Here is a 27,850-nt window from a genome sequence, read left to right as displayed (position 1 = left end):
CTGACCACTGGGCTATTGGCTAGTCAAGGAGAAGGCCTTCATGTTGTTTTCCATGAAAAATTTCAAAAGGTCTCGTTTTTGTCCTGATGCAGAGCAAAAACAAATTCCAAAACCTTCATTTTTTTCATTTTTTTTTTTTTTTTTTTTTTTTGCAAATGGAATTCTTGCCCTAATCCTGAGCACCCACAATTTCAGCTGGGGTCAAGAGGAGGTCCAGGTATGGAAAAACTGGTCCCAAGTTTGTTCAGGCACACCCACCCCTAACTCACTTGATTCTGCACTTCCAGTTTCTCAGAGCATGTTCTATATTGGTAAAATCTTTTTTTTCTTTTTCTTTAAACTCTCCAGAGCATTTATTGGTATCCGGTGCCCTCAATGCCAGGTCTCAGCCTTGACCTTCGCCGGAACCAAGAATAAAATGTGTGTTTTCTTGGAAATGGAGCCAAGAATCCGTTTGTAGTTCCAAATCACCTGCATTTCTTCCCATGCCTTCCTCCCCACATGTATCTATTTAACACCAGCCATGGTATGAAAGACAAGACCCAGAAGCATATAGGAAGTAGAGTGACTGAGATTGTCCCTACCATTCGCTCATGATGCTGAAACTACTCCTCCTCGCTGTCTTTGTCCTCTGTGGTAAGTGGGTTTTTGTTTTTTTGAGGCGGTGATGTCTTGCATTCTGGTGCTAAGAAACTTATTGGTTACCACCCACATTGCAGTAGCATTTAGAGGCCTCAGCCAGGCTAGGGACCTGTTGTGCTTGGCCCTGTACGAACATAGAAAATAAAAATCCCCACCCCAAAGAGGTAGCTGGAGGGGCACATCCAGAATAGGTATTAGCAGGGGCAAATCCACCAAAGTCTAAGCTAGGACTGAAGTCTTCATGGAAATGTGCTTTGCAGTGGCTGGTTTTGCCCCACTGTGCACTGATCTACATGAGAAAATCCTCCATCACCTCAGAAGAGACACTGTGTCCATTTTGCCTCCAGAAGTTTAATCTCTTCCCTAGTCCCCCTGGGCCTCACAGGTTTCAAAGTTGCTCTGCTCCCAACATTTGCCATTGGGGCCCTTCAGACTTTCAAGAGGTCCACACGCAATGTGTATCCAGTTCTCCTGGAAAACTGGCCCCCCCACTGTGGATGCCAAGTAAGGTTGAACATCTGCCCCCTCATCATTAAAGCTGGGATGCCTGGCACTCAGAGCGCTTCATTTCCCTTCTCAAACTCTATCTCTGAGGAGTTGGAGCAGGAAAATGTTCTCGGCAAGAAAGGGAGTAAAAAAAAGTCTAGATTCCCATCCTGTGATGGAAACAGCAGAGAGGCGATGGGATTTGGGGTTCCTCCTGCAATACGCAGAGGCTATTCCAGATGTTGTTCCTTCTTTACTCCTGAAGGACACTGCTTGGAAGAGTCGCTGGAAGACAATGGGCGCGTTGTCGGAGGGAGCAATGCACAGCGTGGTGCATGGCCATGGCAGGTGGGTACAATGTCTACTTCTAAGTCCCTTCTCCATCTAACTCTCCTCCCAGTAATGACCCAAGGAGGGTGCGCAGAGATAGGATGGCGTACAGAATACCTGTGAGTGCAGATTAGCCGCTCCCAAGGGGGATTTGCCTTTGCCAGTTCTAAAGCCCCAGCTGGTGGGGGAAGAGAGGGGTGTGCCTGTCTGGGATGATGGGCACCTGAAGTGGGCATCTCTATTCTTTGCTGTTACTGCCTTGGCATAAGGCCACGTTTCCAGTTTAGCTTTGTGAAGCATGCCTCTGTGCGGACCCCAGCCCTGACCAGTCAGTCCTTAGCTTCTTGTTTGGTGGTGGTGGTTTTTTTGTTTCACTAGGTAGTGTCTGGAGCCCCAGCCAACCAGCTACTTCAGCCCCACTATCTATAGGGCACACCCTGCACAGACCAAGTCCATAAACCATGGCCCAATGCTCAAACCAGCTAATGTGATGTGCCTGGTGGATATAGAAGCAAGACTGTTTCTTCATGCACCTGATGCACGTTCACTTTGGGCTGGTGAGAGGTTGTTGCTCCTTTGTGTGAGAGATTTCCTCTTTAAAATGCAGCTCTTCTCTTCCACCATGAGAACATCAGAATGGCCATGCTGTGCCAAACCAATGGTCCATCTGGCCAGGTATCCTGTCTGCTGACAAAAAGAAAAGGAGAACCTGTGGCACCTTAGAGACTAACCAATTTATTTGAGCATAAGCTTTCGTGTAAGCTCATCTTAAGTGATCGCTCTCCTTACAGTGTGTATGATAACACCCATTTTTTCATGTTCTATCATACATACTGTAACGAGAGTGATTACTTAAGATGAGCTTATACGAAAGCTTATGCTCAAATAAATTGGTTCTCATCTTAAGTGATCGCTCTCCTTACAATGTGTTTGATAACACCCATTTTTTCATGTTCTGTGTGTATATAAATCTCCTCACTGTATTTTCCACTGAATGCATCTGATGAAGTGAGCTGTAGCTCACGAAAGCTTATGCTCAAATAAATTGGTTAGTCTCTAAGGTGCCACAAGTCCTCCTTTTCTTTTTGCGAATACAGACTGACACGGCTGCTGCTCTGAAACCTGTCTTCTGACAGTAGCCAATGCCAGATGCTTCAAGAGGAATGAACAGAATGGCAATTATTGAGTGATCCAGTCCCACCATCTGGCAGTGAGACTGAGCGGAAACCCAGAACATGGGGTTGCATCCCTGACCATCTTGGCTAATATCCTCCATGACTTTATCTAATTCTTTCTTAAATCCAGTTATAGTTTTGGTCTGTACAACATCCCCGGCAATGAGTTCCACAGGTTGACTGTGCGTTGTGTGAAGAAGTGCTTCCTTTTGTTTGTTTTTAAGCCTGCCAGCTATTCATTTCATTGGGTGACCCCAAGTTCTTGTGTTATGTGAAGGGCTAAATAACACTTTCACTTTCTCCACACCAGTCATGATTTTACAGACCTCTATCATATCACCCCTTAGTCATCTCTTGTCTAAGATGAACAGTCCTAGTGGGGTGGGAGGAGGTATTGTTTCATATTCTCTGTGTGTATATAAAGTCTGCTGCAGTTTCCACCGTATACATCTGATGAAGTGAGCTGTAGCTCACGAAAGCTCATGCTCAAATAAATTGGTTAGTCTCTAAGGTGCCACAAGTACTCCTTTTCTTTTTGCGAATACAGACTAACACGGCTGTTCCTCTGAAACCAGTCCTAGTCTTTCTATTCCTTCTCATGTGGAAGCTGTTCCATACCCCTAATCATTTTTGGTACCCCTTCTCTGGACCTTTTCCATTTTGAATGTATCTTTTTTTGAGATGGGGCAACCGGAACTGCACACGATATTCAAGGTGTGGATGTGTACCATACATTTATATAGCGGCATTATTATATTTGCTGTCTTATTCTCTCTCTCTTTCCCTTTCGTCACCCCAAATCTAGATTTCCCTCCAGTATAACTCTGGTGGACAATGGTATCACACCTGCGGTGGGACGTTGGTGAGGCAGAACTGGGTGATGACTGCAGCTCACTGCGTGGACAGGTAATGGAGGCCCCAGTGGTTGGTTTATCTACCCATTAAAGAGACTTTTTAATCAGATGCGGGTCAGGGTCTAAAGCAGGAGTGGGCACTGGCAATGCACCAAGCAAGGAGGGGAGTTGCTCTCTGAAGCAAAGGAGAAGATGGGGAGGGGGTGCTTTTAGCAGAGGATGAGTTGGGCTCCCCCTTCTCTTAACCCTTGAGCGGGACGTCTGTTGTACGCCTGCAGCTTTCTTGTCCACCCATGAGGATGCATGACAGGCAGCCATTGCTTGAGCGTGTATGATGGCCAACACACCGGGGATTAAACCAGAGTCCTCCAGAACTGAAATCAGGAACTGCTACAGCTTGAGTGAAAGACTCAAGGCTCTGTAGCTAGGGGCTGTAGCAACTCCTACCTCTGGGGATCAGCACAGAGGGGGGAACCTGTACCCATAGGTGGCTGGTGAAAATACTGGGGTGGGGGGGAAGGTGAGCCTGCCCACCCCACTCTCACCCCGCCATGGCGGAGCCTGTCCCGCAGGGCTGGGCCCGGCTCCCCGCTCTGACCCATTGGCTCTCAATCCTCACAAATTCAGAGCCCACCCCAGCATCACATGAGGCGTGGGTTCACACGCAGGTGGGGCCATTACCCACAACATCCCTCCCCTTTCCTGGCCCTGGCGCCGTTGGATGCAAGGTCTCAGGATTCCCCCTGCCTTTGGGACTCCCTTTCTCCCCCACAATCACCTCAGGATCCCCTTTCCCATTCCCAGGGAGCGCTGCTCAGGAGCCGGCAATCCCTGCTGGGACTGAGGAATCTAGCTCCACTTGCTGGGAATCATCTAGTGTGTAGGCAGGGCCCTCCCCCTGTGATACCTTTGCCTGGCATGGCTGGACAGAGAAATTTCGGCGATGCGGGGGGGGGCTAAGCCTCCTCTAGCCCTAGCCAGTGCCTGTCTATGCCTGTAGCACACAATGACACAGCGTGTTATATACGCACCCTCCTGTGTATAATTCTGCCCATTCCAAGTAGCATCTGAAACTACCAACAATGCAGTGTTGTTAGTCTTGAACATGTCAGATCCAAACATGACTTAAGTAGCTCATCCTCCTTCCTGGTGGGGCCTAGGTGTGCCAAAACACACACTTCCTCTCTTTCTCACCCCACCGCAGGGCAGAATCCAACCACTGAATGTTTCCGGGGCGGGTGCTAGTTACAGCTGGCTGAAAAATGCTAATTATTTTCCCAGTAAATGTATACCGTTCTTCCCCCCCCCCCCCCCTGTATTTTGTCAGAATTTCCCACATTTTCAGTGAAAATTCTTGGGTTTTCACTGCGGGAACCTTGTTCACCTCAAATTTTAGTTTTTGGCACACACAAAAAAAGCCACCTTTCATCCAAAGGGATATTGGGGAAGACTTTGACTCCTAAGGCTAGTGAAGCCTGAGCCCCAGCAAGTCGAACACCAGCCCTGGTGACCCCATGAAAATTGGGTTGTCTCCCACAGTTTGAGAACTGCTGGACTAGATGACCTCTTAAACCAGACATTTTTGTGATTTTTCTGAGATTGTTTCAATGGAAAAATTTCAGCCAGCTCTAGAGTTAGGCAGAAATCTGTCCATTGTGCAGTTTATTTCACTAATTGCCCATTATAGGGTTTCTTGAATTTTCCTCTGGAGCAGCTGGGCTCTGGCTTCTCAGACAGGACTTTGTTCCTTTTTATCATGCGGCTATTTAATAATTCAAGGCCCAGTCCTGAGGCCTGTACTCAACCTTCAGTGAATTCCTGGAACTGATCCAGTATGGCGATTCCTATGTGATTCCTACTCGGGGAAAGGATGGACAAGTGGCTAAGGCACTAGTCTAGGACTTGGGAGATCAGGGTTTGGTTACCTGCTCTGCCACAGACTTCTTGTGTGATGTTAGGCAAATCATTTAGCCTCTCTAGGTCTCCGTTCCCCATCTGTAAAATGGGGTCAGTAATAGTTGCCTACCCCCCCCCCCAGAGATGTTGCAAGGATAAAGATTGTGAAGATCTGGTAAGAAAGAGCTTTAGATGAGTTAGTTATTAACATTATGTTCAGCACCCTTCCCCTCAGAAGTAGAGAAAGGGGGGACTGGCTCATATTCCAATCGCATCACGATGCCGTCAGGACTTGGGGGCGAAGGGGGATTGATACCAAGTTGGCACCTTACAACACATCACAGCTTGTTCCTCTTCTCCACAGATCCTTGACTTTCCGGGTGGTTGCCGGAGAGTACAACCTGTATATGAACGATGGCATGGAGCAGTATTTGAGCGTGCGGAGTAAGGTCATCCATCCTCGTTGGAACAGCAACTCTGTTGCTGCTGGGTAAGGCAGCTCCTGTTTCACACCTGCATGGCTTCGGATAAGGGATTTCACGTGAAGGGTCACAAAGTCCGAGCTCCTTACACGCTGGAGAAATAAGAATGCGCTGCACTTGGCACTCCCTTCGTCTGAGCTACTTGGTGACGTACAGCCTGAGTTGGCCCCCAGTATAGACAGTTTTCAAAACCCTTGGGTGGAACCAGAACCCAAATGGATATCTTGGAGAAGGTCCCACTCAATAGTGTTCTTCGCTGGTATGACAGATCGGTTCAGACCAGAGCCGGATGGTCCAGGGCCTAAGGAGGTAGAGTTGCACAGGCAGAACAAACAGTGTTTGGAAATGAGGAAAGCAGACTCCAGTTTGGCCAGTGTCTTCCTACAGCTCTAATGGGTACCAGGGTAGCACTTGGGCCTGCATACTTTTTTCATACAGACCGTCCTGGGTAACCACCAGGATCCTCCGGCCGACTAGCTCAGGAGTGTGTAAACTTTTTGACGAGAGGGCCGCATCTGAGTATGGAAATTGTATGGCGGGCCATGAATGCTGATGAAATTGGAGGTTGGGGTGCAGGAGGGGGTGAGGGCTCCGGCTGGGGGTGTGGGCTCTGGGGTGGGGCCAGAAATGAGGAGTTCAGGGTGCGAGAGGGGGCTCTGGGCTGGGGCAAGGGGTTGGGGTGCGGGGGGGGGAGGGGGGGAGGCCTTCAGCTGGAGGTGTGAGCTCTGGGGTGCAGGAGGGTAGGACTGAGGGGTTTGGAAAAAGGGAGGGGATCAGGGCTGGGGCAGGGGGTTGGGGCTCTGGAGGGGTCAGGGTGGCACTTACGTCAAGCAGCTCCCAGAAGCAGCGGCATGTCCCCCCTCCAGCTCCTATGCGGAGGTGCGGCCAGGCGGCTCTGCATCTGCCCATCCACAGGCATCACCCCTGCAGCTCCCATTGGTCGTGGTTGCCGGCCAATGGGAGCTGTGGGGGCAGCGCTTGGAGCGGGGGCAGCGTGCGGAGCCCCCTGGCTGCCCCATGTGTAGGAGCTGGAAGGGGGACACGCTGCTGCTTCTGGGAGCCGCACAGAGCCATGGCACACGTGGAGTGGGGCAAGCCCTGGAACCTGCTCCCCAGCAGAAGTTTGAGGGCTGGATTAAAAAGTCCGAAGGGCCAGATTCGGCCCCCGGGCCATAGTTTGCCCACCTCTGGACTAGCTGCTGGGGAGCTGGGTTTCTGGTGGTACTGGGTGCTTCTGGGTTGGGCTGGCAGTGGGCTCAGGTATTTTCTACCTTATCAAGCATCTGCTTAATAATACAAGGCCCAGTGCTGGGTCCTCGTCCAGTCCTCTGTGCTGTCCTTCGGTGGGAATGTGCCTGAGAGAGCTGACTTCTGAGTCCCTTCTTCTGTGCCTTCTTTAGGGGACATTAGGGCTCGGTTGCTCAAAAGAATGAAGAGTTCAGTGCTTAGTTCCAATCGGCTTTCAATCAGGGGTCAGCAACGTGCCCATGGTAAAAATTTTGTGGTCCATGGTAATTTTTCAAAAAATTGAATGACATAACCTCCACCCTCAGTGTCCATCACCAAGTACGGTCATTTTGTCAAGTGACCGTCGCACAACACGGTGGTCCCACCCCCTGCTTTCAATTGATTGGGGCTCCTTTGAAAGCCCCAGCCTCAGTTTTACCATCGGCGACAGCGGGGGTCACTTAAATGCAACCCCTTTGCCCGTGAAAGGCCGTTTGATGCGGTTTCCTTTGTTCTTCTGCAGCTATGACATCGCTCTGCTCCATCTCTCCCAGAGCGCGTCTCTGAACAGCTACGTGCAGCTGGCCGCACTGCCCAGTTCAGGCCAGATTCTGCCAAACAACAATCCTTGCTACATCTCTGGCTGGGGCTTGACCCAAAGTAAGTGCCGGAATTCAGGAACGTTCCAGAGGGGGCATGGGATGGCCCAGTGATTGAGGGCACAGACTTGGAGGTGGGTGAGGCATGGATGTGACTAGCATCCCCACTTTGCCCCACACTTCCTGAGAGTTTGAACAAACCCCAGACCGTTCTGTGCCTCAGTTTCCCCCTGTATAAAACAGTGGTGATCGCTCAGACTTGTTGCGACCCATGGCTTTGTTAACGGTTTGCAAAGCCCTTTAAAATCCTCCCATTAAATGTGTAATAGAAGAGCCAACGTATCACTTGTTACACAAGACCTGTGGGAAATTCCGGCCCTATTGGGAGTTTTGCCATTCGACGGGACCAGGATTATACCCTGGTCTGTAGTTTGGTGCATAAGATCTAAACCCTGTTTGCTCCCCCTCCAGAGGGAGCTTGGCCTCACTTCATTCCTCCTGGACAGTGGCGCAGCTAAGGGGAGGAGCGGCCGCTCCCGCACTGAGCAGAAGTGGCGCCTTGTCCATGTCTTGACGCCTTTTTAAATTTTCCCCTGTTGAGGGAACGGGGGAGAGATCCAAAAAGAAAAAGGCACCTGCCTCAGCACTTTTACTCACCCGGCGGCACTCCGGGTCTTCGGCGGCGGGACCTTCACTCACTGGAGGTCTTCGGCGGCGGGACCTTCACTCACTCCAGGTCTTCGGCGGCACCTCCGGAGCGAGTGAGGGCCGGCCGCCGGAGCGCTGCTGGGTGAGTAAAAGCGCCGCAGTGGGTGGGCGGTGCCTTTTTTCTTTTGGATCGCTCCCCCCTGTTCCCTCCACCTGGCTACGCGGCTGCCCCTGGATGGTTTTGCAACACGACCTGACATGCAAGACCATGCCGTTCCCGGCCGCACCAGCTAAGTGAGGAGACGCTACGGAGGAACATCAGAGCTGCAGTCAGCTGCCCTTTGGAGATCTGCTCACTGATTCACACGAGCCCTGAGAACGCCTCGGGGAAATGTGGGGTCATCCGGCACTCTCCCTTTGGTGTGGTGGCCAGCACCAGTGCAGCCTTTAGAAGCTCCCTTTTTTTTTCAGAAAATGCGCTAGATTAAACAAATTTACGAACTGCTGGGCCTCGTTCTGATCTTAACACTGGGCGTAACTCTGTTGAAGTTGTAATTTACACCATAAAAATGAGCTCAGAATCAGGCCCAGTCAATGATCTATAATTTGGGGATCCCAAGATGTGCCCGTAACAGTCCAGACTGACTCCAATCCCTTGCTTTCGAGCATATTGAAAGCAAATTCCCAGCCCAGTTTTATGGCCGTAACTCCATAACAGGGGAGAGATTAGCATAGCAAAGCTCATATATTGGATAAGAAGTTGGCCAACGAGTAAGAAAATATAAAAGAATTCTAGATCCCGAAGTTGGTTGTGTTTGATCCTGCAGCTCAGAACTTCACCCCAGGTGTCTGGGGAAAAATGGGCCATTTTCCTTTTAAACTAACCCCAGGTCTCTGACGTGTTTTGCGCAGCTAATGGGCAGCTGGCTCAAATCCTGCAGCAAGCTTCGCTTCCCATCGTGTCCTACAGTATCTGCTCCAGTTCCAGTTACTGGGGCTCCACGGTCAAGGACACCATGGTGTGTGCTGGAGGTGACGGTGTGCGCTCTGGGTGCCAGGTAACTGCCGAGCGAGTGAACCAAGCAAGAGCATTGCCAGGATCTCAGCCGCTCTTGTCGCCTCCTTGGACGGGGGTTTTCTATAGAAGGTTTACACTTGGGTATTGTTCCGAATTGTGGTCCAGTGGCACCTGGGTTTTGTTCCTGGCTCTGCTACCTACCTGCTGTGTGATCTCAGTCTGGTCATTTCCCCTCTCTGTGTCGCCCATCAGTCAATTCCTTGCCAAAGCACTTTCAGATGAATAGCCCTTTAGAAGGGCTCTCCACCTCCTGGAAGGGAGATGCTGCGTAAGGGTTAAGCTTGGGTATTGTATGTTATTTGGGTTGGTGGGTCGAAGCTGGAGATCATACACTCACAATGTCCACTTGGCTGTGTTCCCTTCCCAGGGGGTTAGGGCTGAAAAAAATGATTTTCCAAGGGACCGCTCGCTTTTCCATTCTCTTCTCCTGTGCTGACTTTCCAGCTGGACCTTCTGTCTTTGGAAGTCAGGCTGCCGTTGGTGCTTCGCCAGCTGCTGCGTTAGTTTGCCGTAACCCCTTACGAGGCTATGAATGGTAGATTTGCTGGCTGCAGTGCTGCAAGTCTGGCCACCACCTTGATCAACGCTCTGGGAAGTGAACGGGGAACCTCCAGAACTAAAGGGATAGGGTGCTGCAGCAGACGCTGAAGAGCCAGCCTGTGACAGCTGGGGATAGAACAGACTCGTATCCTCTGTGGACCGGCACAAAGGGAGACACCACACTCGCCCGGGGCTTTTATAAGTGCTGATAGGAAATGAATTCACCGGACATTGCCCTATATATTGTGGGAAGAGGAGTTGTATGGACCAGTGGATGGCCTAGGAGGAGTTGTCATAAGAGCAGCCATACTGAGTCAGACCAAGGGTACATCTAGTCCACTATCCTGCCTTCTAATGGTGACCAATGCCAGATGCTTCAGCAGGAACAGAACAGGCAATCGAGTGATCCATCCCGTGTCATCCACTCCCAGCTTCTGGCAGTCAAAGCCTAGGGCCACCCGGAGCAATGGGGTTGCATCCCTGACTATCTTGGCTAATAGCCATCGATAGATCTATCCTCCATGAACTTAGCTAGTTCTTTTATGAACCCTGTTACAGTTTTGGCCTTCCCAACATCCCCTGGCAATGAGTTCCACAGGTCAGGATGCCTGTATTCTAATGCTGGCTATTCTGTTCAGTCACCTCACTCAGAGATAGTCTACTTCACTGGGGAAGGGGAGACGTGGAGTCTTGAAGGCACTTTGAGGTTGTCTGTTGGAAAGTGCTAAGAAAGCCAAACATTGCTGTTCGTTGCAATATGTGCCAAGTTTTGTTGCCCTTTGGCTTTGCTCTGCAGGGTGATTCTGGGGGCCCTCTGAACTGCCTGGTGAATGGCAAGTACTACGTCTGTGGAGTGACCAGTTTTGTTTCCTCCTTGGGCTGTAACGTCTACCGGAAGCCCACGGTGTTCACCAGGGTGTCTGCCTACATTTCCTGGATCAATAGCGTAAGTTGGCTTTGCACGGAAGGGAAGCTGCACTGAGGAAACACCCCACTGCAGACAAAGGCCTCTTGCTTGTAGTTGTTTTGTTCTAATTATATCAGCTGTTCTGAGCCAGCTGCAGGACACGTGTCTCTTAAATGCGGCCTCTGCAGTCATGCCGAAGAGCGTGGCTAGAAACCCTCCCCATGCATGGTGGCTGCAGCATGGGAGCGGGCGGATAGATGACAGTAAGCATGTGTTTTTTTCCAAACCGATCTCTTCTATGAGGCTGAACTTGCCAAGAGCTATTCTCCTAAGGACATTGCTTCAGGGGATCTCTGTGGGATTGATTGCCATTCAGCATTCTTCCACTCGGGATTCAGTTTGCAGTATTATCATCCCTACGGAATTGCTATCATTTATGTTCAGGTGTTTCCATCTGGGTGTTGGTTACCAGATCAGATCATTACCCTGCATGAGAGTATAATCTCACTTTAATGCGAAGGGATCCTAACCATGTCTTCTGTCAATTCTCCCCCATGTGATGTTCTTACACACACACACCCGCTAGCATTGATGGAAAACAGCAAGGAAGGGAGAAAGTTAGGAAGCAACTTGATCATGGTCTAGACATATTTACATAGGAAGATCATATCTGAGGCTGGAGGATTCTTTAATCTAGCAGACAAAGGCATAACGAAATCTGTTTCAACTGTTTGAACTAGGAAGCAAGAATCACTGAAAGAGATTCTTTCTGGCCTGGGTTATGCAGGAGGTCCGACAAGAATGTGGTTCTCAACCTATTTACCATTGTGGGTTGCATCCAATACTACCTGTATGGCCCTGAAGATGTCATCCGGACTGGAGCGCTGTGCTGATTGGGCCACAGGTTGAAAACCACTGGCATGAGATGATCACAGTGGTCCCTTAAAAATCTATGAATCTGAGGTCATGCAATGCCAGAGAAATACTTCTTTCTGGCCTTGGAATCTATGAATCAAAATGGACCATTGTGTTCATCTAGTCTGACCTGCTGGATAACACAGGCCATAGAACCTTCCCAGAATAATTCCTAAGGCAGATCTATTAGGAAAACATCCAGTCTTGATTTAAAAATTGTCAATGATGGAGAATCCACCATGACCTTTGGTAAATTGTTCCAATAGCTAATTACCCTCCATCATAAATTTACACCTTATTTCCGGTCTGAATTTGTTTAGTTTCAACTTCCAGCCGTGGGATCTACGTTGAACCGTTAGAGTTGGGAGTTTCACTTCTCTGAACCCTCTCCAATGTATGGTTTGGATCGTGTCTATCAGAAGTATCACACAGGCTTTATGAGATAAATAATATAGTTATGGAATTAAATAGCTGATCGTTAAAGAAATATATCATACCAAAAATACAGTATATAATAGGGGAAGCTCAGCAGGAAGCATTTGCAAGGGAGAAAAGAACTTGAGTAAGATGAAGGCCCATTTTTAACTGTGAGGGTGATAAATCATTGGAATAAAATGCCAAGAGAAGTGGTGGATGCTCCATCCCTTGATGCCTTCAGATCAAGACTGGATGCCTTTCTGGTAAATTGTGCTTTAGCCAAACACAAGTTGAGCTCAGTGTCAGGGTAACGGTGAGATTCTAAAGCCTGTGTTATACAGGAGGTCAGACTAAATGATCTCATGGTCTTTCTGGCCTTGAAGTCCATCAGAAGAGATGAAAAGTTGCAGAGGCAGTGAGATTAATGGCAGCTGTTCCAGCCGCTCTGTGCCAATTCCCAGTTCTGCACGTAAGAATGTATGTGCTGGAACCTTTTATCAGGAGCTGAAGTTTTAGCGTTGGCCACCTGGAGCCTTTCCGGCTTAAAGATTTAATAATGTATAAATTTCATTCACGCTTCCATGCCTTCAATTGATGCCACTCTGTTGAAAACTCTTGAGAAACAGCCTGATTTGAATTTTTTTTCCTCCTTTCAGATAATTAACTGAACAGGCTGAGAGGATAGACTCAAGGTCAAAGAACAATCCCTTTTCCTAATCGGAATACACTCTCACGCTGTCCGTCTTCATCTTCTCTACTGCCCATCTGCTCAATTATCCCATTTGCTCTGCAGCATTATACCTGTAACTCTAGTGCCAATAAACCTATGTTAAAATTACTCTCTTCTCTGTTCAGTAGTGACGAAACCACATACGAAGTCCCTTTCTTTTCCAGTCCCCAGTGAGGGTTCCTTTGGACATGCATGATGGAACGTTTTCCCCTCCTGTACCTGACACCAACATTATGGCAAAGATTAGTGTAGTGTGTTGTGGCAGTGATGCCTCCTTTGAACGGTCCCCACACCCTGGAGTGGTTTGATTTGAAGCATTAATGATGTTCAACAGTGATAATGAGAAGTCCTTTTGTGTAGCGATTTACGAGGGCTTTCCCGCACCATGGAAATCAATCAAATCATCTATCATAGCTACTTCTATGGCTCCCGTTAACTGAAGTATCAAAGCACCTCCAGCCTCAAGGAACAGCTTGTTAGGAGAAGGGCAGGAACCGAGCTCCATAAATTTGACACACGCTGTTTTGACCATTCACAAAAACAGGGGAAAGAGGAGGAATGATGGGTGACAGATGTAACTTTCTTCCTCTCTTCCCCCCTATAACCTTCAGCCCAGTGGTTAGGATGCTCACCTAGGATGGAGGAGAACCAGGTTCAAATTTCTGCTCTGGAACAGACCTGAAACGGACTCGTTCAATTTACTGTAACCCTTCTGCCCGTCAGAGTTGGCAGCAACAAGGGCTGGGTTCAATATCTAGGGGATCCAATCCAATAACACAATGCAAACCAGCTCAAGCCCCCACCCAGTGACCTGGGACAAATATATACCACCCCCGCTGGGCACCTCCAAGAGGCAATACTTCCCCTCTCGCAAGCACATAGTCTGAGTGTAGCAAAAAGCCTTTTAATAACAGAGAGAAACAATGTGGCATTATGTTGGGGAAACACCACCAACAGGATTCATAACACAAACCATGAGCAAAAAAAAAACCCCACCCCAAGCAAATTGGGGCATGCCCCTTTCCCTTTGGTTCTTGAGTCCAGCAACCCCAAATCACCCAAAGTCCCAAAAGTCCAATGACCCAAAAGTCTCTGTCCCTGGTCAGGGCAGCCCCAGAGTTCGAAAGTTTATCTGCGGAGCTTTACCTCCCAACCTGGGTGGAGATGGGACGGGGGTAAGAGGCACCTTACATGATCTGAAGCTGACTGCCCCACAGTTCCATAGGCCTTCGCTCCACTCCGCTCGCCGCCCCACGAACTGCTCCCCCAGCTGGTCCCGAAGGCACTCCAGCCGTCCCACAAACTGCTCCACAATATATCTTCAGGCTCCCCCACTACTTAACACAACGCTCAGTGATTTCAGCTCTTAGTCAGTTCAGCTCTTTGGTGAATTCAGCTTGTAGTAGGGGAGCCTCAGTGCTGGTGCACTGTTAGCCCAAAGTGAGCTCAGCAGCCTGTAACTAGACTTCTAATGAAATCAAAATTAGCTCTGATATTCCACAGTGGAGAGAGGAGGAAGTGCAGTTAGCATGTAAGGCCCTCACCAAGGGGCCCATGCCACCAAGTATTCATACTTGTCCCCAGCTTCTCTTAATTCACAGAGTTTTGGAACCCATGACCCTTGCCTAGAGAGTGCTACTTAGTTGATGGTGAGTCCCTCCATCATAACAAAAGGCCAAGTACAGTTCCAAGCACAGTTCCCATAATCAGCGTAATAACAATTTATTCTTCCTGCCCCAATAACAGAGACACTGGGGATCCCACAGCAGCCAAAGTGACCATTTGGGCAACTATGGCCTCATTCTAGGCGGGGTGGGTGTGCCTATGCAAATGAGACCGGCCCCTGAAGTTTTTTTTCCACAACTTGCCACGCTTCACCACCAGATGTCAGGGTGGAGCTCATCCTGACACTGCTTACATTACCAAAAATTCAAAAAAAAAAAACCAAAAAAAAATCTGATTTCAGCTTGACCTGAACCAAATTTATGTTTTTGGAACTGCCACCCAAAATCAGTTACCAGCCCAGCTCTAGTCTTGAGGCATTTCCAAGCAGCTCACTGCTACAGTAACTACCAGGAAAGATCCCTGAGCATTGAGCCTCAAGATCTTGCAGAAAAATCCACCTTACAGGCATAGCTGGAAAGTGCCGGCCAACTTCCTCCAGAATGTAAAAGCTTTGAATGAGCCGGGAAGCTCCCAAGATTTCCTCACTTCATCCATAAAGATAATAGGGAGGGGTGTGAAAGAATCCCAGGTCAGGAATCCTTCCTGCCTAACTCCCTTCTATATCCGCCCAGGCTTGGTTATCATTTGCTGTAATATGGAATCCGTAAGACTTTAAAATGGGGGCTGGAGTAGGAGGATGAAGTTATGGGGGCCAGAGGGGCTCAGCTCCCATTTATCTTAGAGAATGGTGCACAGGACTAGAACTCAGGAGACCTGGGGTCTATTCCTGGCTTTGTCACTGGCCTGCTTGGGCAAGTCACTTCCCCTCTCTGTAACTCTGTGTCCCGCCCTGTGTGCTGGAACAGGGGTGGCCAGGGGTCCATGGCCCCATCACTTTTAAAAGTGGGAGGGCTACGCTCTCCCACTTTTTACCGGCTGTAAGGGAGAGCGATGGGGGGGGAGGCAGTGGAGAGGAGCGAGCAGGGGGCGGGGCCTCGGGGAGGGAAGGGGAGGCGGGGCCACAGTTCAGGTGCTTGTGGCCCCCTCCACATTGTGGGAGCTTCCATCGCCCCTGCTCTGTGCAATCAGGATACCAGTGCTGACCTCCTTTGTGAAGTACTCTGAGATCTGTGGATGAAAAGAGCTATCTTAGAGCTAGGTGGTGGTGTGAGATGTATGAGTAAAGCAAATATCTCTCATTACATTAAACGGGCTGGAATGTAAGGTTATAAACCCACATGCTTCAGGGCATAAATTAGCCAATAACAGTCCGGGGTTAGAAAGACTTCTCCTACCTGGGCAGATTATTCCGTAACTGTCCATTTATAAATGTTGTAGCACCGAATTCTGAAGTGTCTGGTATTGGCCTGAGCTGGACCGTTGGGTATGATCTAACTTGGCATTTCCTGTGTTCCTGTTTAAAACCTGGCAATTGGACAGTGCAATGGTAGATGGAATGTGCACAAGTCGAAGGAAACGAACACACACGGGAAGAGACTAAACGACTCACGGAGAGGCACAGATTTTGAATTAGCTGCCACCTCTCACAAGAAAGTTCTGAGCATCTCTGTGGATGGTTCGCTCTGCAATAGCTGTCAAAAAGCAAGGAGAGGTGCTGGGATGGGGGAAAAAAAGAGGGAAAGAGATTACTTCAATGGCAAACTCTTTGGGGCAGGGACTGTTTTTGTTCTCTTCATGAAGCACGTCACACAGTGAGGTCCAGGTCTGTGACTGCGGCTCCCAGGCACTACAATAATACAACTAGGGAAGGAATTTTCAGAAAATTATTTTTCCCAAGGGTCAGTACAGTCATACAGATACGAGGCTGGGTTCCCAGCTGGTGTGAATCGCCCGAGCACCAATGGAGTGATGGAGTTATGCCAATTTACACCAATAGAAGATGTGGCCTGTAAGAGGGAAAACCAACCCTAGAAAGTCACATGAGCCATGCCGATAACAAAACCTACCAGGCTTTGAAATGTACACGGTTCATGTAGGACTTCATACATGAGGGGAACAATAGAACCTCATGAAAATTTGGAAATTGGAGCTCACCTTAGGACTTCACTGTCCTTTTAACAAAGTCTTTTCCCCCAGGCATTTTAGTGACTGTTTCACCCACCACCTTCAGTACATCTAACCCAAACAACTTCATTCAGGGGTAACATTTTATAGTCTTTAATTTTAATGCCCACTGTGACCGGGGCCCTAGTGGGGAGCCAGCTGTGGTCAATCAATTAGGGCAAACCGCAAAGAATGCGGCAGACAATCCCCATAAAGCTGGTGGATATTCCAATACTTAGATTTACCAAGCCAGCATGAAACAGCTTCTTTATTACCGTACTGGTTGCTCAGAAGTCCAAACAACGTTCCTTAAAGTGATCCAGCCTCAGGCCTCCATCCAGGTACCCACATCAAATATGATGAACATTTCTGTAAATCTTATTTCATCATACAAAAGAAAAGGGTCTACCAATCCCAAAGGATCAGACACATTACCTCCCATGTTAATGAATGTTTCAGATCTTACCCAAATACACGCTACAGCCAATTCTTATAAACTAAAATGTATTAAAAAACAAAAGAGAGAGAATATGGTTAAAAGATCAATATACAGACAGACATAAGTTCAATTCATTGAGGTGCAGATTCATAGCAGAGATGGTGCGCTTCATAGTTGCAAAGAGTTCCTTTAGAATTCAGTTCATAGGTCACAGTCCAATGTCCAAATCTCATATTCAGGGCATACCGGCATAACTGGGACCTCAGTCTTGTGACTCAAACTTCCCCTAATGAAGTCTAAGCAGATCTGAGATGACAGAATCAGGACCCGAGGCTCCTTTATACAATGTCATGTCTTTTGCCAAGTTGGAATTTCTCAGGGAACAAAAGGTAATTAGGATGACTTTGAAGGAGGTCCATCACTGGTACTTAGCAATACGAATTAACATAAGGCCATTTGCTTGTTCCTCCACCATTCACAATATATTTCAAAGAGAGATGAATACCAAGATGTCCCGTGTTTACAATTCATTTACATGTTAAGCTGTTCTTTTGACCTCTGAATTATAAGAATACAGCACAGACAGGGACTGTTGATTACATTGTCCACCCTACTCAGACATATGTAAATACACAAAAACACAAACATTATCTCCCCACATGTCTTCTGTGGGTTACTTATTTTGTGGGATGTTTAACCCTTTCTAGCCAAGCATCATACCCCCAATGTGAGACTGGTGTGGAAGGGCGAAATTAGAGCTCTTGGATACACCTTAAGGACCTTCCAATGTTGATATGAGCTGTGTTCCCATTTAATTTTTTTTTAAGGCCAAATTATTGATGCATGCTTTGGCCCCAGCCAAAAACTTAGCGCATACTTTGTGAAATACTTTAGACCAAACCCTGGAATGACTATGTGTTAACTTAACATAGCTACTGATGTTTTTTAAAGAGCACTTATTCTGGCATTCAGCCATGAAGGCTGTGAGGTGTTGTACCTCAGTTTCCCTTTGTGCACAGCAGTTCAAGCTTGTAGTGATTTTTCTGCTGTGTATAGTTTCAAGATTAGATACAGGCACTAACTGAGAAATATCCGTATCACCAGGCCTTTTCACATAGTGTGTGTTATCATGGGGGGGAGGGATAGCTCAGTGGTTTGAGCACTGGCCTGCTAAACCCAGGGTTGTGAGTTCAATCCTTGAGGGGGCCATTTAGGGATTTGGGGCAAAAATTGGGAATTGGTCCTGCTTTGAGCAGGGGGTTGAACTAGATGACCTCCTGAGGTCCCTTCCAACCCTGATATTCTATTCTATGATTCTATGTAATGAAAAGTCTAACCATGAAGGCTTTTACACCATGATGATTTCTTATGTATAACCCCTAACATGTTTCCAAAAAACCCTGCACATTGTACATTTTTACAGTTCTTGGTATCAGCAACAAGTTAGTTACAATCATTAGCAATAACATCAGTTCTATCACAAGTGTACATTTACAATTGTTTTTGTCACACCAAGCCTTTGGTTTAGACAAATCATTCTTTAGGTCAACTTGTTCAACATCACTTTTGAATCTTTGTAGCTTTTTCTTGACCTCAGGGTCTTCCTTAACATAGGCTTTCAGTTTAACCAATTCCTTGCAGTTTTGGTATTTTAGGGTTAACCTGTGGCTTTTATTTGCAAGGTTTAATCCTTTCCTTCCTCCCTGTCCAGTAGGGTCAAAATCTGAACTCTCTTGCTTAACAGAATTCATTGGCTGGCTTGGTGTGTCCTTTTTGTTACAGCTACAGGCAAGTATTTCTCCCCCCAGTCAGTCAGGTAATTTGCATCAACACAGACACTAGCTTGTTTACTAGTTTTCAGATCCTCAAGCTTTACCAATTTGAAGGCTGGACTCTGCCTTAAAGAGATTCCATCCATTTTCACAAGCATGTTAGACTCAAGGTTCTTTTATCCTTCCCTTACCAACCTCTGCTTCCACATGGAATCAAATGTCAAGTCCACTAAGAGACGACAAGACATATCCAAAATATCTAGAGATGAGAGTTTGCCTGCTCTCCCCTGCATCCTTGTAACCCAGTAACCCAATCTCTCCTCAGTTCCTGAGTCACAGACTGCTTACTTAAAGAATCAACATGGAGACACTAATGTTCAAACAACATCGTCTCCCCAACAAGCTGGTTAAGCTTATAGGGCTGTTTAAATTCCCTAACTGTTTTTATTTCATTTGAAACCTTTTCAAAGCTATCCACACTGGGTCTTTCTAAAGCAGAGTCAGTGGATCTACACAGGCCCTCCCAGAGGTCCAGAGAGGCCCGGGCCACTTCCAGCTTTTGAGGCCCCTAGCCATAATAAAAATAAAAAATGATGACACATGAAAACAAAATAAGGCACCAAAAAAAGAGTGAGACATAATTTGAATTTTTTTTTTTATTTAACAAATGCTTTTCTAGCCTTTTTCTGTGCAAATGCACTAATTATTGAGGAAAAAAATCTAGCTTTCATGCAGCGTCACAGTTGATATTAAGCATGGCGAGCCCGTTCAAACGCTCTTGTCCCATAGCTGAATGATGATAGTTCTTTACCTTCTTCAACACGTTGGAGGTGCATTCACCTGAAGCCGCTGATGCAGACAAACTGACAAAAATATGCAATGCAACTGTGATATTAGGAAACACCCCAGAGAGTCCAAGTTTGAGTATTTCTTGAAGCAATTCCTTTGGCTTGCAATCCAATTTAAAGTTTGTGGAATATATTCGTTTGAGGAAGATGACCTCATTACTGAGCTCTTTTGAGATTTCTTTGTTGTACTGTTGATGAAATTGTTCAGCTGCACATCTTTATTACTCAGTCTGTTGAGCTGCCAAGGAATAAATTAGGATAAATTAGTCGCAGAGACTCAAATCGACGTGTGAGACCTGATTGAATAGAGTCAATGACAACAAGGAAGACATTGACCCTATAACGTTGCTCGGCATCAGATTCAGTAAGTAAGTTGCAATTGGTGGAGAGCTCAGATGAAATGCCAATATTCTGTGCGACTAATTTGGATTCAATCGGGATTGCATCCCATTGTTCACAAATCCGTTGAATGTCATTGATAAGACTTTCAGTGTTATCCCTCTCAACATCAAGTGTAGCATTGTGTGCTTCAACTTGGATTTAAACTTGGAGAGTGGTCAGTTTAGAAGAGCTATTACCAGCAGGAGAGTGAGTTTGTGTGTGTATGGGGGTGGGGGGGATGTGAGAAAACCTGGATTTATGCAGGAAATAGCCCGACTTGATTATGTAAAGAGTTGTCACTTTGGATGGGCTAGCACCAGCAGGAGAGTGAATTTGTGTGTGGGGGTGGAGGGTGAGAAAACCTGGATTTGTGCTGGAAATGGCCCACCTGTTGATCACTTTAGATAAGCTATTACCAGCAGGACAGTGGGCTGGGAGGAGGTATTGTTTCATGGTCTCTGTGTGTATATAATGTCTTCTGCAGTTTCCACGGTATACATCTGATGAAGTGAGCTGTAGCTCACGAAAGCTCATGCTCAAATAAATTGGTTAGTCTCTAAGGTGCCACAAGTCCTCCTTTTCTTTTTGCGAATACAGACTAACACGGCTGTTCCTCTGAAACCTGTAGATTAGTTTGATGGATCATTGTAAGTAGCTTCATCCACAAAGATGACATCAGAATGCATTCAAATTTGGACATGTGCTTCCGAATAGACTGAAGTTCAGTTCAAGCCGGTGCAGTGAGATTGAGAGATTCAAGCTCATTTAAACCCTTTTTTCACTTAATTCAAATGCTGCGCAACTGGCTGAACACCATCAACCCGTGCAGACCATCTAGTTTTGGATATCCCATGCAGTGAAACAGGAAGATATTGCTTCAGAATTTTCACACCTTTGTGGACTGCTACTGAAGAGGTTGTATATTTGCTGAACAGTTCCAAAGTAAGTAATTGCCTCCTTGCATGATTCAGTACAGTCAACACCTACAAGGTTTAGTGTGTGGTTTCCACAGCTGGAGAAAATACAATTTGAATTATGCTCAAGCAGAACTGCTTGTACACCTTTGTATATCCCAGCCATATTGGATCCATTGTCATAGGCTTGACCAATGCAGACTTGAAAATCTAATTTAAAACCTTCTAGAATTGCTAGTACTCGAGCAGCAATTTCTTTTCCACTTTTTCTCGTGAAACTATCAAACAAAATAAACCTTTCTTCAACTGAAAATTTTGAGCTGTCTACAATCTTAACATATCATAGTATAATAACCATAGTAGTCTGTTCCTTGTGAGAACAATCTGGAGTGGCATCCACAATGATTGAAAAATACTTGGCATTTCGAGTCTCAAGAATTGTTGTTTGTACGAATGACCCACATAGCTCAATAAACTTGTCTGCGTGTGGAGAGATAATGGACTTGCATGCGCTTTCGACTCTCTTGCGATTCTCTAACATGTTTAACATGCTCTGATAAAAGTGGGTCATATTTGCTGAGGAGCTCAACTATGCCTAAAAAGTTTCCATTTGCATGATCACCAATACGTTGACTGGAACCAAAGAAAGTCAATCCCCACTCAGAAAGAAAAAGGATGACATTCAGGATGCGCTCAAGAAGTCTTTTTCCAGTTATTAGTTTCTGCAGAGAGTTCAGTCAGGAGTAAATTCTCAACTGAACTTTCAGCTGATGCTGCCCTACTGGCTGATTTCCATGCAACATAGTTTTCTTTGTGCAACGTTGAACTCTCATGTGATGGTATTCGGTCTTTCAACTTCCTCCAACCTCTGTTGATGCTCCATCCTGATTGATCAGAAAGAACTCATGCAATTGCAACACTTTTGTTCAAAATGAAGCAGGGTGCACAGTACAAAGATTGTTTTTCCGTACTCCACCATAACCAGTCTCTTGTGCAGGTCTCACTGTTTGGAAGAGTTTTTGTCAGCAGACGAGTAGGGAAAGCATGATTATCAGCATCTCGTGGAATGTTACTTGGAATTTCAAAACAACTAACTTGAAGAAAAGATTGCATTTGGGCAGCATTGCTCTTGTCAATAATTCCAATGTCCGTCACAGTCAAACCTGTAGTACTCATGAATTGCTCTTGCTGCGTAAGATCTACATCTTCCTGTTGCTCTTGAGTTTCTTGATCGTACACAGGATCTTCTGCTGCATCTGTTACTGCTGGCACATCTCCTTCTTGACTACTGTCCTCGTGTTCAGGTATTGGCATTGAAATATCACCTTTTGCAGTTGCGGAGTTTTCATTATCTGTAGCATTGTTTGTTGGGTGAGGAGTGTTTTCCAGTGGTGTGAGAAATGAAGGTATTGGCTTTGAGCTCTTAGCAGCTGCTTCACTCATTTGTTTTCGCTGTCTCTTTCTTGCACCACTTTCAAATCTCCTCTTCATAGTGATCTATCTGGTCAATCTGTAACCTATCCACACTTGAAATATTCTTCTGTAAATAAGTAGCTTATCTACACTTGAATCTTCTACTGTAAACGTACACAAATACTGAATGGTACACAAAAGCTGAAAAGACTTAAAACGAAGGAATAATAATTAAGAACACAAAATGAAACAGGTTATTATCCTTGTCACTGAATCAAAACTCAAGCACACAAGGCTTGCTGAACAGGCTGAGCTGAAGACAAAGGGATGACATATATATATTATAGTAAACACAGACACAGATACAGACACAGGGATAATGTCCAAAAATGTAAAACATGTGTCCTCCGAAACTCACTGTTCAAGACGGTCCTCACAAATTTTTACCTTGAAGCTGGGCCTATAGACTTCAAAAGCCTATGATGCTGGCTACCAAGCCCAGGGCTCAACCAACCAACCAGTCACCTCTCTTAGCTACCATATGAAAATAATAATGAGTATTCTCACACACAAATAATTCCTTAGTCAACTAGATGTAAAACTATAAGGACACTAAAATGTAACAATGCTCTACCTTTCAACACTCACTTGATCCAGCACCAGCCACTAGTAGTGGTTTGTTTATATAATCAGCTGATCTGAGAGGACACGTTCATCACGGTCTAACCTTGTGCCATCAGAACCAATATATTTTAATTAATATTTATGAACATTTTTAACTCTTTAATATGACACAATCTATATCAGTTAACAAAATTGTCTTTTACCAAATCACATCTCTTATTTGCTTAAATTTGCAGCTCTGAGCTGTGTGTGTGTCACATTTTGGTCTGATAAAGATGGGCATAAAAACAAATAGCGAAACTTATCAAATGCCAAAAAATTAACAAGTGTCTAAATTTGAGGCTCCCTTTGAGCTTGAGGCCCAGGTCAAATGGCCCTCCTGGCCCCCCCTCTGATTGGCCCTGGATCTATACACCTCAGAAAGACTCTGGCAGTTAGAAATGGGAACAAGTCTCCAAACAAACTGTTGCTTTCTCTATATAGTGATTCACCCTGCGTTAACTCAATCAAATCACTTCCAAACCCATCAGTTGCAAAATCTACCCTGAAGATTTTGAGAACGAGGAGTAATGGTCTCAAGTTGCAGTGGGGGAGGTTTAGATTGGATATTAGGAAAAACTTTTTCACTAAGAGGGTGGTGAAACACTGGAATGCGTTACCTAGGGAGGTGGTAGAATCTCCTTCCTTAGAGGTTTTTAAGGTCAGGCTTGACAAAGCCCTGGCTGGGATGATTTAACTGGGAATTGGTCCTGCTTTGAGCAGGGGGTTGGACTAGATGACCTTCTGGGGTCCCTTCCAACCCTGATATTCTATGATTCTATGATTTTCCTTTTCATGAATCTTTCTAAGTAACAACTCATTTTTCACAGAAATTCTGCCCTTATCCTTTTCACCTAGGGCTTGCTCTAAAGGAACATTTTCCTGAGCAATAACAGACGACTTCTGGGTTTCACTTAAATCCAGAATCCCTTCTGACCCATCAGTAGGATTTTCACAAAACCCCCTTTCAGGTAAACTGCTCGACTTCGTAGTCAAAAGATTAGAAGTATTCTCTTCCTGTTACAAGTTTCCACGCTGTCAGTGGGTAACATAATCAAATCACCTTCATGTTTTTCTTGTGCCCTGGCTATGATATCACCCTGATCAGGCAAGGTTGTCATATCTTTACCCAGCAACAGGCAAAATAGAAGCACCAGAATCACTTGGTCTCTGGGAGCTATTTATGACATCAATTGGATGCAACCTAGTTGCAATGTCATCTTCCCTAGCAGACACAAATTCGGGACCACTTCCTTCCTGGGCTTTAGTTGTATCCAGAATCAGGCCTGGGTTAACAGATAAATTTTCAACCATCATAGGCTGACAAACTTTTTCTGTCTGCTCTACAAACAGAAAAGAGATGGAGAAACATTCCCCTTTAACAGACAAAATACCTTGGGATATCCTTTCCTTTGTCCCAGCACACATGGCTGTTCACAGACAATTGCTTGGAGATTAGGGTAGCTCCCTTCATAGGCAAGTCATTACCCCTGACAGACACAGGACCGTTTCCTTTACTGTCACAATTCTCCACAGTGCTAACAGGTAAAGTATAGGGATACTCATGTTCCACTAACCTTGCCAACAATCCATCACTTACCAAGAATGTACCCTTTCCTTCCTCAGTTAGGGCTTTAACCTGATCACCAATTTTAATTTGCTCTAGAGAAACATCTTCCTGAGCCTTATCTAAAGCCAAATTCACTTCTGAGATACCAGACAGACACTCAGAAATTTCTTCCACGTTTGCACTGCTTCTTTGCACAGACAAACATTTGGAGAAACCCTCCATAGGCAAATCCTTGCCCCAGTAGATACAGGTTCAGGAATATTTCTTTCCTGTGACTGATTTATGTTAACCTGACTGAACAAAGCTTTAGTCTCATCCCCAATCAAAAGATCCTTAGGCAATAACTTCCTTACACCAGCTATAACTTCATGTTTAACACCATTCCATTCAAGATGGATTCTGGCTCAAGGCACACTTACAGTAAACTCATAGAGGATTACAATATTCGCACTCTTATCTGGTAAATAATCTTCCTCTTTGGACAAAATCTGTTCTAACAAGAGTGATGTTAGAAGCTGTAATTTGCTCTAAACAGCTTTTTCCATTGACTTTTACATTCTCTGCACAAGGTATGGGGTTACCTTCACCTGAGCTCACAGTAAAAGCATTTACATAAAAGGTGGCAGCGTTGGGGTAAATTTGGTTACACACAGACGACTGCTTAGAGTCAAACAACGTACGAACATTCTTACAAACTGGATAGATTCTATCCCCATCTTTGCTGTTGAGAGGAGCTGGCTTTCCAGAATGATACAGTTCCTGTTGTTCCTTTATTCTCTTCAGTTGGTGCTTAAGTCTGTCCACTTTTGCCTTAGCTTCCACTTCCTGAAATCAAATATATGTCATTCTTTGTTCATGTTCAAAACACTGGTGTTCTCTTTCAGCAGATTCTCCTTCCATATAAGCAATTTTTTCCTCATTTCTGGTTTCTCACTGCAAGCATTTTTGCTGGGTCTGCTTCCTTATCACTGGCAATTAACAGATTTCTCAGTTCCTGCTCTGGGATCTTTTTCTTAAGATAACCCCCTCTGTGAGTACAATTCTTCCAGGCTTTTTCTGTCAGGATCTTGATCATGGGTCACTCACTGTAACTGATTTTTAACCCTTAAACTCTCCAATATCAAAATAATATTTTGACAAACGTGTGGTTCTGATCCAAAAACCTAATTAACCTGTGGTAATGTATATCCAAGCACGACTATGCCACTATGACCGGGGTCCTAGTGGGGAGCCAGCTGTGGTCAATTAATTAGGGCGAACCCCAAAGAATGGGGCAGACAATCCCCATAAAGCTGGTGGATATTCCAGTACTTAGATTTACCAAGCTAGCATGAAACAGCTTCTTTATTACCTTACTGGTTGCTCAGAAGTCCAAACAACACAGTTCCCTTAAAGTGATCCAGCCTCAGGCCTCCATCCTGGTACCCACATCAAATATGATGAACATTTCTGTACATTTTATTTCATCATACAAAAGAAAAGGGTCTACCAATCCCAAAGGATCAGACACATTACCTCCCATGTTAATGCATGTTTCAGATCTTACCCAAATACACACTGCAGCCAATTCTTAGAAACTAAACTTAAATGTATTAAAAAACAGAGAGAGAGAGAGAGAGAGAGAGTGTATGGTTAAAAGGTCAATATACATACAGACATGAGCTCGATTAATTGAGGTGCAGATTCATAGCAAAGATGGTGAGCTTTGTAGTTGCAAAGAGTTCCTTTAGAATTCAGTTCATAGGTCATAGTTGAATGTCCAAATCTCATATTCAGGGCATACCAGCATAACTGGGACCTCAGTCTTGTGACTCAAACTTCCCCTAATGAAGTCTAAGCAGTTCTGAGATGACAGAATCAGGACCTGTCACAGACTCACAGGTCGTGTCCACTCTTGGCCTGGGTGGTCCATGGAGGGAACCCCCTTCAGTGGGACAGCCCTTCTCGGGGGTTCACTCTCTTGAGGGTTAAGCCCCTCCACCTCCTAGAACTGCACCTCTCTGAGCCTTAGCACGCCTCAGGGAGAGTCCACTCGCTCCAGACCCCCGGGGCCTCCACTCCCAGAGGGAATAATGCAACCCTGTTCTCTAGACTGGAGTGACTCTCAGCCAGCAGAAAACAGCAGGGTTTATTGAGTTTCTGAACACAGCATAGGAAACTCTTGGGCCTGACCTCCCTCAGCACAGTACATTTAAGTCTCTCCTGCATCCAGGTGGGCTCTGCCTGCTCCCTCTCTCTAGCCAGAGACCCTGCGCTTTCCAGCTGGGCAGATGATATCACCCCCCACAAACCCCGCCTCTGTCCATTGTCTTCTATCCAGGTAAACAGAGCCACCTGGGCCTCTTCTCCTCTCAGCCGACCTTTGTCCTCCTCTGGCTGGAACCGGCTGGTCAGGTCACCGGGGTCCTCTCTTCGCAGCCCATTGTCCTACCACTGGCCAGAACCTGCTGTGAGTCCCGAGCTGGGTCACCAGTCACTGGGGTATCCATTCTCCAGGCCGTTGGCCGGGGTCCCAAGTTCAGTCACTGGTCCTCTGTAACAACAAACTCCCTCTCCCACCATCTCGTTAAACCAGTAACGCCCAGGGAAACTGAGTCCCACCCCCACTGCATGCAACCCATTGAAAAAACCAAGAGAACCACTCACTTTGTTATAGGACCCAAGGATCTTTTATATAATTTCATGTATTTTGACAAGTTGGAATTCCTCGGCAAGGTAATTAGGATGACTTTGAAGAAGGTCCATCACCGGTACTTAGCTATACGAATTAACATAAGGCCATTTGCTTGTTTGTCCACCATTCACAGTACATTTCAAAGAGAGATGAATACTGAGATGTCCCGTGTTTACAATTCATTTACATGATAGGATGTTCTTTTGACCTCTGAAATATCAGAATACAGCATAGACAGGGACTGTTGATTACATTGTCCACTCAGACATATGTAAATACACAAAAATTATCTCCCCACATGTCTTCTGTGGGTTACTTATTTTGCAGGATGTTTAACCCTTTCTAGCCAAGTGTCACACCCACCCAAATCCAACCAGCCAAACATACAGAACCTTCAATCCTTGGGCAGACCAGACAGCGGCTGCTCAGCATTCAGCAATGGAAATTAAACACTCCCTGATCTGATTTTTAAGCGGATGCTGAGCATGGTGGCAGCTGACGGTCTGTTTACTTCCTCCCCC

The 27,850-nt window shown here is 46.1% G+C and overlaps 1 protein-coding gene across 2 annotated transcripts; it reads left to right on the top strand.

The window, feature by feature from the left end:
- Positions 1-115: 115 nt before the first annotated feature.
- On the top strand, positions 116-13,010 carry CELA1 (chymotrypsin like elastase 1). Of its 2 annotated transcripts, XM_048832164.2 has the most exons (8): positions 116-636; positions 1,394-1,476; positions 3,439-3,539; positions 5,748-5,873; positions 7,616-7,752; positions 9,252-9,397; positions 10,754-10,903; positions 12,853-13,010. In XM_048832164.2, exons 1-8 carry the CDS (start codon positions 594-596, stop codon positions 12,862-12,864), a joined length of 798 nt encoding a protein of 265 aa, XP_048688121.2. In that variant the 5' UTR covers positions 116-593; the 3' UTR covers positions 12,865-13,010. The 2 variants fall into 2 exon arrangements, with proteins under 2 accessions (XP_048688121.2, XP_048688119.2); XM_048832162.2 differs by lacking the exon at positions 116-636 and having other exon boundaries at positions 1,186-1,476.
- Positions 13,011-27,850: the final 14,840 nt, after the last annotated feature.

Source organism: Caretta caretta, chromosome 20 (genome assembly GCF_965140235.1).
Source record: "Caretta caretta isolate rCarCar2 chromosome 20, rCarCar1.hap1, whole genome shotgun sequence".
In the NCBI taxonomy this organism is placed as follows: Eukaryota; Metazoa; Chordata; order Testudines; family Cheloniidae; genus Caretta; species Caretta caretta.
The sequence above is the reverse complement of the archived record's forward strand: the minus strand, read 5'-3'. Positions and strand labels throughout refer to the sequence as shown.

What these genes read in the sequence shown, in the direction of transcription:
- CELA1 (XM_048832162.2), top strand. Translation starts at nt 1,186, where the DNA reads ATGCCTGGCACTCAGAGCGCTTCATTTCCCTTCTCAAACTCTATCTCT. An exon ending in AGCAACTCTGTTGCTGCTGG is followed by an intron (nt 5,874 to 7,615) that starts GTAAGGCAGCTC and finishes GTTCTTCTGCAG; the next exon opens with CTATGACATCGCTCTGCTCC. An exon ending in GTGTGCGCTCTGGGTGCCAG is followed by an intron (nt 9,398 to 10,753) that starts GTAACTGCCGAG and finishes TTTGCTCTGCAG; the next exon opens with GGTGATTCTGGGGGCCCTCT.